General features: G+C 52.8%; 1 protein-coding gene across 4 annotated transcripts in view; it reads left to right on the forward strand.

Annotated features, from left to right (window-relative positions):
- LOC147709977 (H-2 class II histocompatibility antigen, A-U alpha chain-like) overlaps nucleotides 1-13939 on the forward strand; it is a 1213889-nt gene that overhangs the window by 1174837 nt on the left and 25113 nt on the right. For all 4 annotated transcript variants that reach the window (XR_015295832.1, XR_015295833.1, XM_086920664.1 and 1 more), the window contains exon 3: nucleotides 9807-10088. Coding sequence is in view for 2 of the 4 variants with exons in the window: in XM_086920664.1 (XP_086776790.1) it covers nucleotides 9807-10088 (282 nt within the window). In the remaining 2 variants the exon portion in view is untranslated. The remainder of the gene's footprint in view (nucleotides 1-9806; nucleotides 10089-13939) is intronic.

A 13939-nucleotide genomic window follows, 5' to 3' on the forward strand; every position in this document is an offset into this window, starting at 1 on the left:
AGACCGCTTCATCCTTTTTCTGCTTACAAGCCGTCAACTTGTCCCAATCTACCTTTTTCGGTGGGATGAGTGAGTGCATATACTTTATTATGCGCCCTGGCAAAGCTAATATCTCAGCCTTCGGCTTCTCCCCGGGCTTACGCTCCTTGTCCCAATCCTGCAACTCCTGCCATGTACCTCCCAGCTCCTCCGTATGATCCGTACCTTTCACTTGCCGCCACACATCAACCGGGACCAAAAGCCCGAAAAACAATTCAACATCAGCCAACGTCATCACAGTAGAAGACGCCGCTTCCGTAAGCTCTTTGTAATAGGCAGTCGGATTCTTTCTAGAATCCGGTAGCTGGGCCTTCAATGACAACACCTCACTCCTCTTCCATGGCGTATACACCCATTGCTCCTGAAAATGTGCATCAATTCTGTTCCTAGTAACAGCCTTCGTTACCGGGTCTAGCAACTCGGGGACCTCGGGGTGAAAAATAGGGTGCACCTCGCGCATTGGGTGGAGACCTGGGAAATGGGGTGTGCCGGCAGAGGGTAATTCATTCCTGTATTGCAATAGCGCACGCAGACTACTCATCACTTCTTTCACCCCTGTGTTCGTTCTATATGCTCCAGCCTGTATGTCTCGTAAAACCGCCGGAGCCACACCTCCATACCCCTGTTCCCATAGCGGTATCAATACATTAGACATATGCCACAAAGCGTGTTGCTGCATCAAAGGCTCAAAATCCTTCATAGTGGACCAAATATCCTCAAACGAATAAATATTGTTCCTTGCCCACTGACATGCCTGATTGGCCACCATACTTTTTTCATCTAAACCAACTGTAGAACGCGTAAGCAACTTCCGTACCTGCGAGAATAATCCACTACCTGCGCCTCGACTCGGTGTTAGCATCTCCTGACTGGGGGTGGTACTGGCTGAAGCACTAGGGAGCGCCAAGGAAAATTGGGAGGGTGCAGGTGAGGTGGTCTGGATCTGAGGATGAGAAACGAGGAGGGTCGAGGGCGAAGATAGTTGGGGAACACTTGAGGGAACCTCACTACTAGGGGCCGAAACTGGCAAGGAGGGATACAAAGGCTGTGGGGCAGAAGGGGGAGGGGGTCGGGTGTTCAAAATGTCTTCCATCTCATCTGGGTCGTCTTCGCGCACTACATAACTCTTATTTTCTTTCAACCTGCAGAGCCTGTCTGCGCGCTCCAAACGCTGCTCATTCTCATTCTTAGTGTGTTCTCTCGCCTTCTGTGCCATAGTCTGAGTGGACTTTTTATAAGCCTCTTTCTCTTCTCTCATCTTACGCTTTCGAGCTTCTTTCTGCCATAATCTCAGGGAATCAAACATGCTCTGTCGGCTACGCCTAGCAAACAATTTGTCCTGTAAATAATCCAATTTTTCCTCCTCAAAAGAACCCGTCAAAGGCCATTGCAAATCCACATTATCAGCAGTGTACCGATGCCATAAGGTACCAAACAAGATCGGGGGCAATCCATGCTTGACATACATATCAAAGCTTGGAGTGCCCTCAGGAGGGGCAGGTTGGCTTTTAGCCAGCCTAGTATCTGAGGGTCGATAACAACATCCGAAACACCGTAATTTGCTGAAACACGGCATCTTTACTTCGATGTAAAAATAGCACTTCTCCACAGACCACGTTACCTTGAATCACAACTCGAGTTCATTCACACACACATATAGACAGACATCAGAAAACCACGTACACATATACAATATCTCCAAACACGTGTTACCAAATGGGACAAGGCCCGTCGACCGAGTCCTGGGGAACCTGGACTCTACCGCAGACCGAACAGTACGCTAACTGCTCTGAGGACGGGGAACAGATCCGCCACCCGTGCGGCACTATGGATCGCTGCGCACTTTACCGCGGGAAACCCAGATCTCACCTCCACTGAACCGCCACACTAGGAGTTCAGGGTAAGTACCGGAGTCTGCCCACAATGAGCCACGCCTTCACCACAGTACCATTCGGTCGGATCGCTACAAACAATTACATCTAAATACATCCCCAACCTCATCAAGTCTGTCAGAGCACCAACTCGTACTCTGAGTTCCCCGGAGCACACTAGCCCCAGGAGCACACCGTCTCCTCAAACCATTGGAGACACTCCAGTCTCCCGGAACACTCCCGTTCCTACAATAATCACAGGTGGACCACTCACCTTCCGTAGGCGGCACCGACCTCTACCGTTCTCCACCTCCGGCTGCCAGGACCAACACGGTCAGCTTCAAGTTCCGCCTTCTGGACCCCGGGGTAAGATCCGAACCGGGACCTCTCCGGATCAGCAGGGTGGGGCAGCGCTGCGAGAACCAAGCTCGGCATCAGATGGGTACCCGGGCCCACCGTGCCGACCAGCGGGTCCCCGGTCTTCTGCTACCCACTTACGGGTGAGAAAGATCCTTATCGCGGGGTCCCTATTCGAGTGCCATCTGATAAGCGTGGCTCAAATCCACCCGAGTGACTTACCGCACTCACCTATAGTCACTATACAGGAAGTCAGCCGGACAGTGGAGAAGAATAAACAAAAGTCTTTATTAGGACAAACAACACTCATATGAGAGGGCCCTGTCCGACCTCACTCCTAGGAGTGCGAACGAGAGGACTGACTCTCTGCATCACAGCAATACATTATAATGCAATACAGTAACGAGGGGTACGCCCCTTGTGGAAAGTTACCGAGCCCCAGACCATGAAACAATGCTCTCATAGAGCAGGCATCTGCACCTGCGAGGGATACATTATTATCTCTACTCAAGGCCATGGAGCTAGGCTTCGGCGTCTCTGGGCATGAGAACATTACTGATAAAGAGACTTGTTAGTTTCGGCCACAGCAAGCTAAGAAATGAAAACTGCTGTCTTAGTACATTTCTGTATTCCTGCGGGAGGGGCATATGAGCGAGCAGGGTCCGTAGGCACAGAGGGTTACACAAAATGGTGACACACAGGCTAAGCTAAGAAACTAATGTGGTCACACATACATTTGAATATACGTAAGGAGCAGTAGAATAATTCAGCATAAGTGCATATACGAACGTCATCAGTTAGCCATATGATGCTAACTCACACATCAGCAATAAGTAATTAGGGTGTCGAAAAGTGAACTCTATCAGATGGACAAGTGTAGGGTGGACAAGTGTAGGGTGGACAAGTCTAGGATGGACAAGTGTAGGATGAACAAGTGTAGGATGGACGAGTCTAGGATGGACAAGTATAGGGTGGGCGAGTCTAGGGTGGACAAGTGTAGGGTGGACAAGTGTAGTATGGACGAGTCTAGGATGGAAAAGTATAGGGTGGACAAGTGTAGGATGGACAAGTGTAGAGTAGACGAGTGTAGGATGGACGTGTCTAGGATGGACAAGTGTAGGGTGGATGAGTTTGGTTGGACAAGTGTAGGATAGACGAGTCTAGGATGGACAAGTGTAGGGTGGACAAGTGTAGGGTTGACGAGTGTAGCATAGAAAAGTGTAGGGTGGATGAGTTTAGGGTGGACGAGTGTAGGATCGACAAGTAAAGGATGGACGAGTGTAGGATGGATGAGTGTAGGGTGGACAAGTGTAGGGTGGACGAGTTTAGAATGGATGTGTCTAGGATTGACGAGTGTAGGATGGATGAGTGTAGGATGGATGAGTCTTGGATGGACAAGTGCAGGGTGGATGAGTCTTGGATGGACAAGTGTAGGGTGGACAAATGCAGGATGGATGAGTCTTGGATGGACAAGTGTAGGGTGGACGAGTGTAGGATGGACGAGTGTAGGATGGACGAGTGTAGGATGGACGAGTGTAGGATGGACGAGTGTAGGATGGACGAGTGTAGGATGGACGAGTGTAGGATGGACGAGTGTAGGATGGACGAGTGTAGGATGGACGAGTGTAGGATGGACGAGTGTAGGATGGGCGAGTGTAGGATGGGCCAGTGTAGGATGGGCGAGTGTAGGATGAGCGATTGTAGGATGGATGAGTGTAGGTTGTACATGTCTAGGATGGACAAGTGTAGGGTGAACAAGTGTAGGGTGCACAGGTGTAGGATGGACGAGTCTTGGATGGACGAGTATTGGATGGACAAGTGTAGGATGGACAAGTGTAGGGTAGATGAGTGTAGGATGGACGTGTCTAGGATGGACAAGTGTAGGGTGGGCAAGTGTAGGATGGACGAGTCTTGGGTGGACAAGTGTAGGATGGACAAGTCTAGGGTGGATGAGTGTAGGGTGGACGAGTGTAGGGTAAACGAGTGTAGGGTGGACGAGTGTAGGGTGGATGAGTTTAGGATGGACGAGTGTAGAGTGGACAAGTGTAGGGTGGACGAGTGTAGAATGGACAAGTGTAGGATGGACGTGTCTCGGATGGACATGTCTAGGATGGACATGTCTAGGATGGACGTGTCTAGGATGGACGTGTCTAGGATGGACGTGTCTAGGATGGACAATGTAGGGTGCACAAGTGTAGTATGGACGATTCTTGAATGCACGAGTCTAGGATGGACAAGTTTAGGGTGGACAAGTGTAGGGTGGACAAGTGTAGGATGGACGAGTCTTGGATGTTATGTTATGTTATGTTAAAATGCGTTTATATAGCGCTCGGCTACTCTAAAAGAGTGTCCCGGCGCTTTCCACATACAGCTACAGTGTATAACAACATAACAAGAAAAACAGGAGCCCCAAAAGAAAAAGAGAAGAAAATCCACCTAAACAGAAAGATTAAAAAGCCAAGTCTTCAAATTCTTTCTGAATTGAAGCAAATTGGGAGTACTGCGAAGTACCAGTGGGAGCGAGTTCCACAGCTGGGAGGCCTTGAGGCTAAAAGAGCGCCCCCCAATCCGAGCCTTCCTCACGCGTGGAACCACAGCCGTGAAAAAGGATTCCGAACGCAGTGAGCGGGCAGGGCGATAGAAAGCCAATCTCTTCTGCAGATATCCTGCGCCTGAGCCAAACAGAGCTTTATGCACCAGCGTCAAGGATTTGAACATAATCCGCTTTCGGATCGGGAGCCAATGCAGCGTCTGCAGAAGACCAGAAGCCCGTGCGCGTCTATGCAGACCAAAGATTGCGCGCGCTGCAGAGTTCTGTGTCACCTGCAGACGCTGGACCAAGTAGTCTGGAAGGCCCAGGAAAAGGGCATTGGCATAGTCTAGCCTGGATCCGATAAGCGCCTGCACCGTAATCCGTCTATGCTCCGCAGATAGTAGTGGTAGAAACTTGCGGAGCATTTTCAGAATACCGAAACAGGTGCCGGCCAGGCCAAGAACATGCGATCTGAGAGAAAGCTTGTTGTCAAGCTTAACGCCAAGATTTTTGGCCACCAAGGAAGATTGTGCCGGAGGACACATGGCGGCCGGCCACCACTGCCGCCACTCGGGATCGATGACACAGCCGAAGAATAGCACCTCCGACTTACTGGAATTGGCCTTTAGACTGTTCCGCTGGAACCAGCCAAAGACCATATCCAGGCAGTCCCGTATTCTCTCCCCATCAAATGGCTGGTCTTTAGCACATGTGAAAAGGAGTTGCGTGCCGTCGGCATAGGACACGATCTGGGCTCCGTAAGCCTCCACCGCAGCCGCCAGGGGGGACATAAAGATGTTGAACAATGTCGGGCTCAACACAGACCCCTGTGGAACCCCAACTCCCAATGGTGGCATCTCGGCGGAGCTCTGGGAAACCCAGACCGTCTGGCGGCGGCCCTCCAGAAAAGATGAAAACCATCTGAACACCGTCCCCCTTAGGCCGATGTCATGAAGCCTAGCGAGGAGCGCCTCATGGGGGACGGTGTCGAAGGCCGCAGACAGGTCCAACATGACTAGCATGGCCTTGCCACCCACATCCAAGGTCTCCCTGATGATCTCAGAGACCTCCACCAACGCCGTTTCCGTACTGAAGTTCGGACGGAACCCGGATTGGGATGGATGGAGCAAATTGTTAGATTCTAAAAAGCTCGACAAGACACCATGAACATGTTTCTCGGTGATCTTAGCCAGGGCCGGGAGAAGTGAAATTGGCCTATAATTGGCCAAGACCTCGGCATCAAGACCAGGCTTTTTCAGGAGGGGGATCACCATCGCCCTTTTCCAGGTGCGAGGGACACTCCCCTCCCTCAAGGAGGCATTGAGGATCGGGTTGACCAGGGGATTCACCTCTGCCGCCATCCCGGCCAAAAATTTGGCAGGGCAGGGGTCAAGCGGGGAGCCAGATTTGAGACTGGCCAGCAGAGCCCGGGACATATCACTGGAGACAGGTGGAAAGTCAGCCAGTACTGCCGTAGGCAGGGACGATGTTCCAAGTCCTGCCCCGAGGCCACAGCAACCCTCCACCACGCTTTCCGAGAAGGAGGCCTGAATTGCCTTAATCTTGTCGGTGAAAAAAGTGGCAAGATCACATGCCCACGCATCCGATGATACAGGCGGGGGTGAAAAGGAGGAAGGGGTCGTGAACTCCTTCACAATCGTGAAGATCTCCTTACAGGAGTTCGCCGCCACCTCAATCCTCCTGGCAAGATATTCCCGCTTGGCACCAAGAATGTCACGATGATAGGCCTTCACCGCCGATCTATAGGCGAGTTTGGCCTCCCCATCATATTGAAGGCGCCAGGCCCGCTCAGCAACCTTGCATTGACTGCGAGCCATACGCAGCGCCTCCGTAAACCACGGCGCCGACTGCCGTATCACCGAGGACCGGGGAGTTACCCTTGGTGCAAGATCATCTAACCTCTCAGTCAGCCATAGCTGCAGGGCCTCAGTGTCTCTTTCCGGATCCCCCGAGAGGGGACAGGGATGTTCCGTGAGCGCCTGCTCCAACATATCAGGCGTCACTCTGTGCAACGCTCTCGAGGCCGATCTGGGCACCGTGGGGGCGCAGATGTCAGACCGCCCATTTTCCAACACGGAAAACCCAATCAGTCTATGATCCGACCAGAGCACCGGCCGCGTTTCGATGTCAACAATTGGGACAGAAGAGAACACTTGATCGAGGGTATGCCCTCTCTCATGTGTAGGCCCTGACACAAACGGTGCCAAGCCAAGCGGAGATGTAATATCCAGCAGTTTAGCCCCATTGGGATCGTCCGTGACATCGAGGTGAAAATTGAAATCGCCTGCCAGCAAGCAGTGCTGAGCAGACAGCGCCAGCTCCGAGATGGCTGTCTGTAGGTCCTCCAAAAAGGAACCCACCGGGCCAGGAGGCCTGTAGACCAACAGACCCTTAAGTGCTTGAGCTGGAGACAGTCTGAGCGTAAAACCAAGGGATTCAGAGCCCTCAATGGAGTTAACAGGAAGAACAGAGCAGGAAATGTTCTTCCTCACCACCACAGCAACTCCGCCCCCCCTACCCTTCGCCTTGTCTTGGCGGAAAATATTATAGGTTGGAGGGATCGCAGTGAAGGTGTCCGGATTGGACGCCTCTCCCAACCAAGTTTCGGTCAGGAGCAGGCAAAGAGGATTATCCCTAACAAGAAGATCGTAGATGTGCTGGGCATGTCTTCCTACCGATCTTGTGTTCAACAGCAGACAAAGATGTTTCGCATGCACTTTAGATGTCCTAGGGGCGCGGCAGAGTGACCCAGTGGGCGACCAGCCGCACGCCGGGCAGCGACGTTTACCCTTGTGTCGACCGGGGAAAACAGAGCGGCACAGGCTAGATGTAGTACGAAAGGCTCGAAGCGTAGCAGAGGTATAATGTATCTTCCTCCCCGCTCCAAATCAGAGTCCACGGCCGCCCCGCCGCCTCCGAGACGCTAACGGGCGCAGACGGGCAGGACTCTGGCACGACTCAGGCTAAGCGAAGGCGTCCACCTGCGCGATGGACGAGTGTAGGGTGGATGAGTGTAGGGTGGACAAGTGTAGGGTGAATGAGTGTAGGGTGGACAAGTGTAGCACAGACACGTCTAGGGTGGACAAATGTTGGATGGACGAGTCTAGGATGGACGAATCTAGGATGGACAAGTGTAGGGTGGACAAGTGTAGGGTGGACGAGTGTAGGGTGGATGAGTGTAGGGTGGATGAGTTTAGGATGGACAAGTGTAGGGTGGACAAGTGTAGGGTGGACGAGTGTAGAATGGACGAGTGTAGGATGGACGTGTCTCGGATGGACATGTCTAGGATGGACGTGTCTAGGATGGACAATGTAGGGTGCACAAGTGTAGTATGGACGATTCTTGAATGGACGAGTCTAGGATGGACAAGTTTAGGGTGGACAAGTGTAGGGTGGACAAGTGTAGGATGGACGAGTCGTGGATGGACGAGTGTAGGGTGGACAAGTGTAGGGTGGAGGAGTGTAGGATAAACAAGTGTAGCACAGACACGTCTAGTGTGGACAAATGTTGGATGGACGAGTCTAGGTTGGACGAGTCTAGGATGGACAAGTGTAGGGTGGACGAGTGTAGGGTGGACGAGTGTAGAGTGGACGAGTGTAGGGTGGACAAGTGTAGGGTGGACGAGTGTAGGGTGGACAAGTGTAGGGTGGATGAGTGTAGGGTGGATGAGTGTAGGGTGGATGAGTGTAGGGTGGATGAGTGTAGGGTGGATGAGTGTAGGGTGGATGAGTGTAGGGTGGATGAGTGTAGGGTGGATGAGTTTAGGATGGACGAGTGTAGGGTGGACTAGTGTAGAATGGACAAGTGTAGGATGGACGTGTCTCGGAAGGACATGTCTAGGATGGATGTGTCTAGGATGGACGTGTCTAGGATGGACAATGTAGGGTGCACAAGTGTAGTATGGACGATTCTTGAATGGACGAGTCTAGGATGGACAAGTTTAGGGTGGATGAGTGTAGGGTGGACAAGTGTAGGATGGACGAGTCTTGGATGGACGAGTGTAGGGTGGACGAGTGTAGGGTGGACAAGTGTAGGGTGGAGGAGTGCAGGGTGGACAAGTGTAGCACAGACACGTCTAGGGTGGACAGATGTTGGATGGACGAGTCTAGGACGGACGAGTCTAGGATGGACAAGTGTAGGGTGGACGAGTGTGGGGTGGACAGGTGGGCTGTATCTTAAAAACCGAGTCACTGCTGCAGGCTGCAGCCCTGCACACTCACTAGCAGATCTAACTAGTCAAGGAATCTTCTGATTTCGAGGCATACCCAGCTATGTTGGTCAACCCTCCCCGACTATGCATGTTCTTACTGAGATGGAACGCAAAACAAGTGAAAGGCTGCGTGTGTCTAACTATCTGTAAGACTCACCATGGTCAGAGTAAAAGAAGAGAGCTCAGTAGCTGCTTCCACATACAAACACACATAGAGGACCTGATGATGATGTGACTCCTAGTTACTCTATCTACTAATATACACAGTGATATATTATACATGCAGATGTGCGGGTGCACTATGCTATGTATTACCATTGTTGAGTGTGAGGAGGGACCAGGACTCAGGAAAGGTGAAGCGGCCCCTCACGTCCCACCTTTGAGCAGAGGTCACACACTGGCTGCTGCTCACAGACTGACCATAAGCACTGATCACTCTCTATAACTCACACAAAAACCCTCAATTCTGCTCATGCACTGACCCACACGACAACATCTCACTCTATCCATCAGTCCCACCTACTGTCTTCTTTGCTTTCCTTTACTCTTTCTCCCACCTCACTTTCTTCTCATCACACATCATCTACTTTTTCTCACCATCAAGCATGTGTCTCTGTAAGTGCCTGCATCACACTTCTCTTCAGCCCTCTATCCTTCTCCTGTCCTCTCCCTTTGTCTCTTTTCCTGTCCTAAATCTGAAGCTTCGTGCCCTCCCCTTTCATCTCTTTCCCTCCTTCTAGTTGCCTTTTCTTGACACCCTCCTGTTTTGCTTAGATCCACCCGAGGTGATGGTGTTCACGGAGAACGTGCTGGAGTTGGGAGAGCCGAACGTCTTAATCTGTTTCATGAATACGTTTTTCCCGCCCGCCATCAACGTCACGTGGCTGAAGAACGGAAAGCGCGTGTCCGAGGGGGTCGGAGAGACAGACTTCTACCCGAACGACGATTTCTCCTTCCGGAAGTTTCTTTACATGACTTTTATCCCCAGAGAGGGGGACGAGTACACCTGCTCCGTGGACCACTGGGGGCAGCCGGACACCGTGAACGTGCTGTGGGGTAAGTGTCAGCGCACAGTTGGCAACCCTTGTGGGTGGTGAAGGACATGAGAGTTCCCCATACTTATAGTTCCTCTTTTAACCAAATGGACGCCATATTCCTCATAATGTATTTGAGCACTATACCATATCCAGTCAAGGGGCATCGCAGCGGGGGGGGGGGGTCTTTAAAGGAGCTGGCATGAACCATTGAACACTGCCCAATGCTACAACTTGCTCATCTTCCATTGATGGAACTGGTGCTGTGATCAGTCATAGCCTGATCTATCAGTCAGCAAAGACTCCTGAGTTCTTTGTATGCTTTAAACTACTGAACAGGGAAAGGAATTATAGCTCCTCTGAACTTACCTTCTTGGGCCTCAGAAACAACCAGTAGTGTAGACAAGAGCTTGAACATCAGAGCCAAGCCTCTAGGAAGGCGTAACCCAGGACCACTAGCAGCCACCTAAAGAGCCCCCTATATCCCTGGGTTGGTCTTGGGTGAGGGCCACTAGAGGCTACATTCTTGGCAGGCAACACTACAGAGCCATATGGCTTCTATCAAAGGTGACCAGGCACGTGGAGTTATGCTGTGACCCTACTTCTAGCAGACAGCGGAACAGAGCCATGTAGTGGCATCAGAGGAGGCCAGGCACGTGGAGTCATGCTGTGACCCTACTTCTAGCAGACAGCGGAACAGAGCCATGTAGTGGCATCAGAGGTCGCCAGGCCCGTGGAGTTATGCTGTGACCCTACTTCTAGCAGACAGCGGAACAGAGCCATGCAGTGGCATCAGAGGTGGCCAGGAAATTGGAGTTATGCTGTGACCCTACTTCTAGCAGACAGTGGAACAGAGCCATGTAGTGTCATCAGAGGTCACCAGGCCCGTGGAGTTATGCTGTGACCCTACTTCTAGCAGACAGTGGAACAGAGCCATGTAGTTGCATCAGAGGTGACCAGGCACGTGGAGTCACGCTGCGACCCTACTTCTAGCAGACAGCGGAACAGAGCCATGTAGTGGTATCAGAGGTGGCCAGGCACGTGGAGTTATGCTGTGACCCTACTTCTAGCAGACAGCGGAACAGAGCCATGTAGTGGCATCAGAGGTGGCCAGGCACGTGGAGTCACGCTGCGACCCTACTTCTAGCAGACAGCGGAACAGAGCCATGTAGTGGCATCAGAGGTGGCCAGGCACGTGGAGTTACGCTGTGACCCTACTTCTAGCAGACAGCGGAACAGAGCCATGCAGTGGCATCAGAGGTCGCCGGGCCCGTGGAGTTATGCTGTGACCCTACTTCTAGCAGACAGTGGAACAGAGCCATGTAGTGGCATCAGAGGTGGCCAGTCACGTGGAGTCATGCTTTGACCCTACTTCTAGCAGACCATGAAACAGAGCCATCAGAGGTGGCCAGGCCTGTGGAGTCATGCTGTGACCCTACTTCTAGCAGACAGTGGAACAGAGCCATGTAGTGGCATCAGAGGTCGCCAGGCCCGTGGAGTTATGCTGTGACCCTACTTCTAGCAGACAGCGGAACAGAGCCATGCAGTGGCATCAGAGGTGGCCAGGCCCGTGGAGTTATGCTGTGACCCTACTTCTAGCAGACAGCGGAACAGAGCCATGCAGTGGCATCAGAGGTGGCCATGCCCGTGGAGTTATGCTGTGACCCTACTTCTAGCAGACAGCGGAACAGAGCCATGTAGTGGCATCAGAGGTCGCCAGGCCCGTGGAGTTATGCTGTGACCCTACTTCTAGCAGACAGCGGAACAGAGCCATGTAGTGGCATCAGAGGTCGCCAGGCCCTTGGAGTTATGCTGTGACCCTATTTCTAGCAGACAGCGGAACGGAGCCATGTAGTGGCATCAGAGGTCGCCAGGCCCGTGGAGTTATGCTGTGACCCTACTTCTAGCAGACAGCGGAACAGAGCCATGTAGTGGCATCAGAGGTCGCCAGGCCCGTGGAGTTATGCTGTGACCCTACTTCTAGCAGACAGTGGAACAGAGCCATGTAGTGGCATCAGAGGTCGCCAGGCCCGTGGAGTTATGCTGTGACCCTACTTCTAGCAGACAGTGGAACAGAGCCATGTAGTGGCATCAGAGGTCGCCAGGCCCGTGGAGATATGCTGTGACCCTACTTCTAGCAGACAGTGGAACAGAGCCATGTAGTGGCATCAGAGGTCGCCAGGCCCGTGGAGTTATGCTGTGACCCTACTTCTAGCAGACAGTGGAACAGAGCCATGTAGTGGCATCAGAGGTCGCCAGGCCCGTGGAGATATGCTGTGACCCTACTTCTAGCAGACAGTGGAACAGAGCCATGTAGTGGCATCAGAGGTCGCCAGGCCCGTGGAGTTATGCTGTGACCCTACTTCTAGCAGACAGCGGAACAGAGCCATGCAGTGGCATCAGAGGTGGCCAGGCCCGTGGAGTTATGCTGTGACCCTACTTCTAGCAGACAGCGGAACAGAGCCATGCAGTGGCATCAGAGGTCGCCAGGCCCGTGGAGTTATGCTGTGACCCTACTTCTAGCAGACAGTGGAACAGAGCCATGTAGTGGCATCAGAGGTCGCCAGGCCCGTGGAGTTATGCTGTGACCCTACTTCTAGCAGAGAGTGGAACAGAGCCATGTAGTGGCATCAGAGGTCGCCAGGCCCGTGGAGTTATGCTGTGACCCTACTTCTAGCAGACAGCGGAACAGAGCCATGTAGTGGCATCAGAGGAGGCCAGGCACGTGGAGTTATGCTGTGACCCTACTTCTAGCAGACAGCGGAACAGAGCCATGTAGTGGCATCAGAGGTGGCCAGGCACGTGGAGTTATGCTGTGACCATACCTCTAGCAGACAGCGGAACAGAGCCATGTAGTGGCATCAGAGGTCGCCAGGCCCGTGGAGATATGCTGTGACCCTACTTCTAGCAGACAGAGGAACAGAGCGGTGTAGTGGCATCAGAGGTGGCCAGTCACGTGGAGTCATGCTTTGACCCTACTTCTAGCAGACCATGAAACAGAGCCATCAGAGGTGGCCAGGCCTGTGGAGTCATGCTGTGACCCTACTTCTAGCAGACAGCAGAACAGAGCCATGCAGTGGCATCAGAGGTCGCCAGGCCCGTGGAGTTATGCTGTGACCCTACTTCTAGCAGACAGCGGAACAGAGCCATGCATTGGCATCAGAGGTCGCCAGGCCCGTGGAGATATGCTGTGACCCTACTTCTAGCAGACAGTGGAACAGAGCCATGTAGTGGCATCAGAGGTCGCCAGGCCCGTGGAGTTATGCTGTGACCCTACTTCTAGCAGACAGTGGAACAGAGCCATGTAGTGGCATCAGAGGTCGCCAGGCCCGTGGAGATATGCTGTGACCCTACTTCTAGCAGACAGTGGAACAGAGCCATGTAGTGGCATCAGAGGTCGCCAGGCCCGTGGAGTTATGCTGTGACCCTACTTCTAGCAGACAGCGGAACAGAGCCATGTAGTGGCATCAGAGGTCGCCAGGCCCGTGGAGATATGCTGTGACCCTACTTCTAGCAGACAGCGGAACAGAGCCATGCAGTGGCATCAGAGGTGGCCAGGCCCGTGGAGTTATGCTGTGACCCTACTTCTAGCAGACAGCGGAACAGAGCCATGCAGTGGCATCAGAGGTCGCCAGGCCCGTGGAGTTATGCTGTGACCCTACTTCTAGCAGACAGTGGAACAGAGCCATGTAGTGACATCAGAGGTCGCCAGGCCCGTGGAGTTATGCTGTGACCCTACTTCTAGCAGACAGCGGAACAGAGCCATGTAGTGGCATCAGAGGAGGCCAGGCACGTGGAGTCATGCTGTGAACCTACTTCTAGCAGACAGCGGAACAGAGCCATGTAGTGGCATCAGAGGTCGCCAGGCCCGTG

The sequence above is a fragment of the Lissotriton vulgaris genome, chromosome 5 (assembly GCF_964263255.1).
Source record: "Lissotriton vulgaris chromosome 5, aLisVul1.2, whole genome shotgun sequence".
Lineage (NCBI taxonomy): Eukaryota > Metazoa > Chordata > Amphibia > Caudata > Salamandridae > Lissotriton > Lissotriton vulgaris.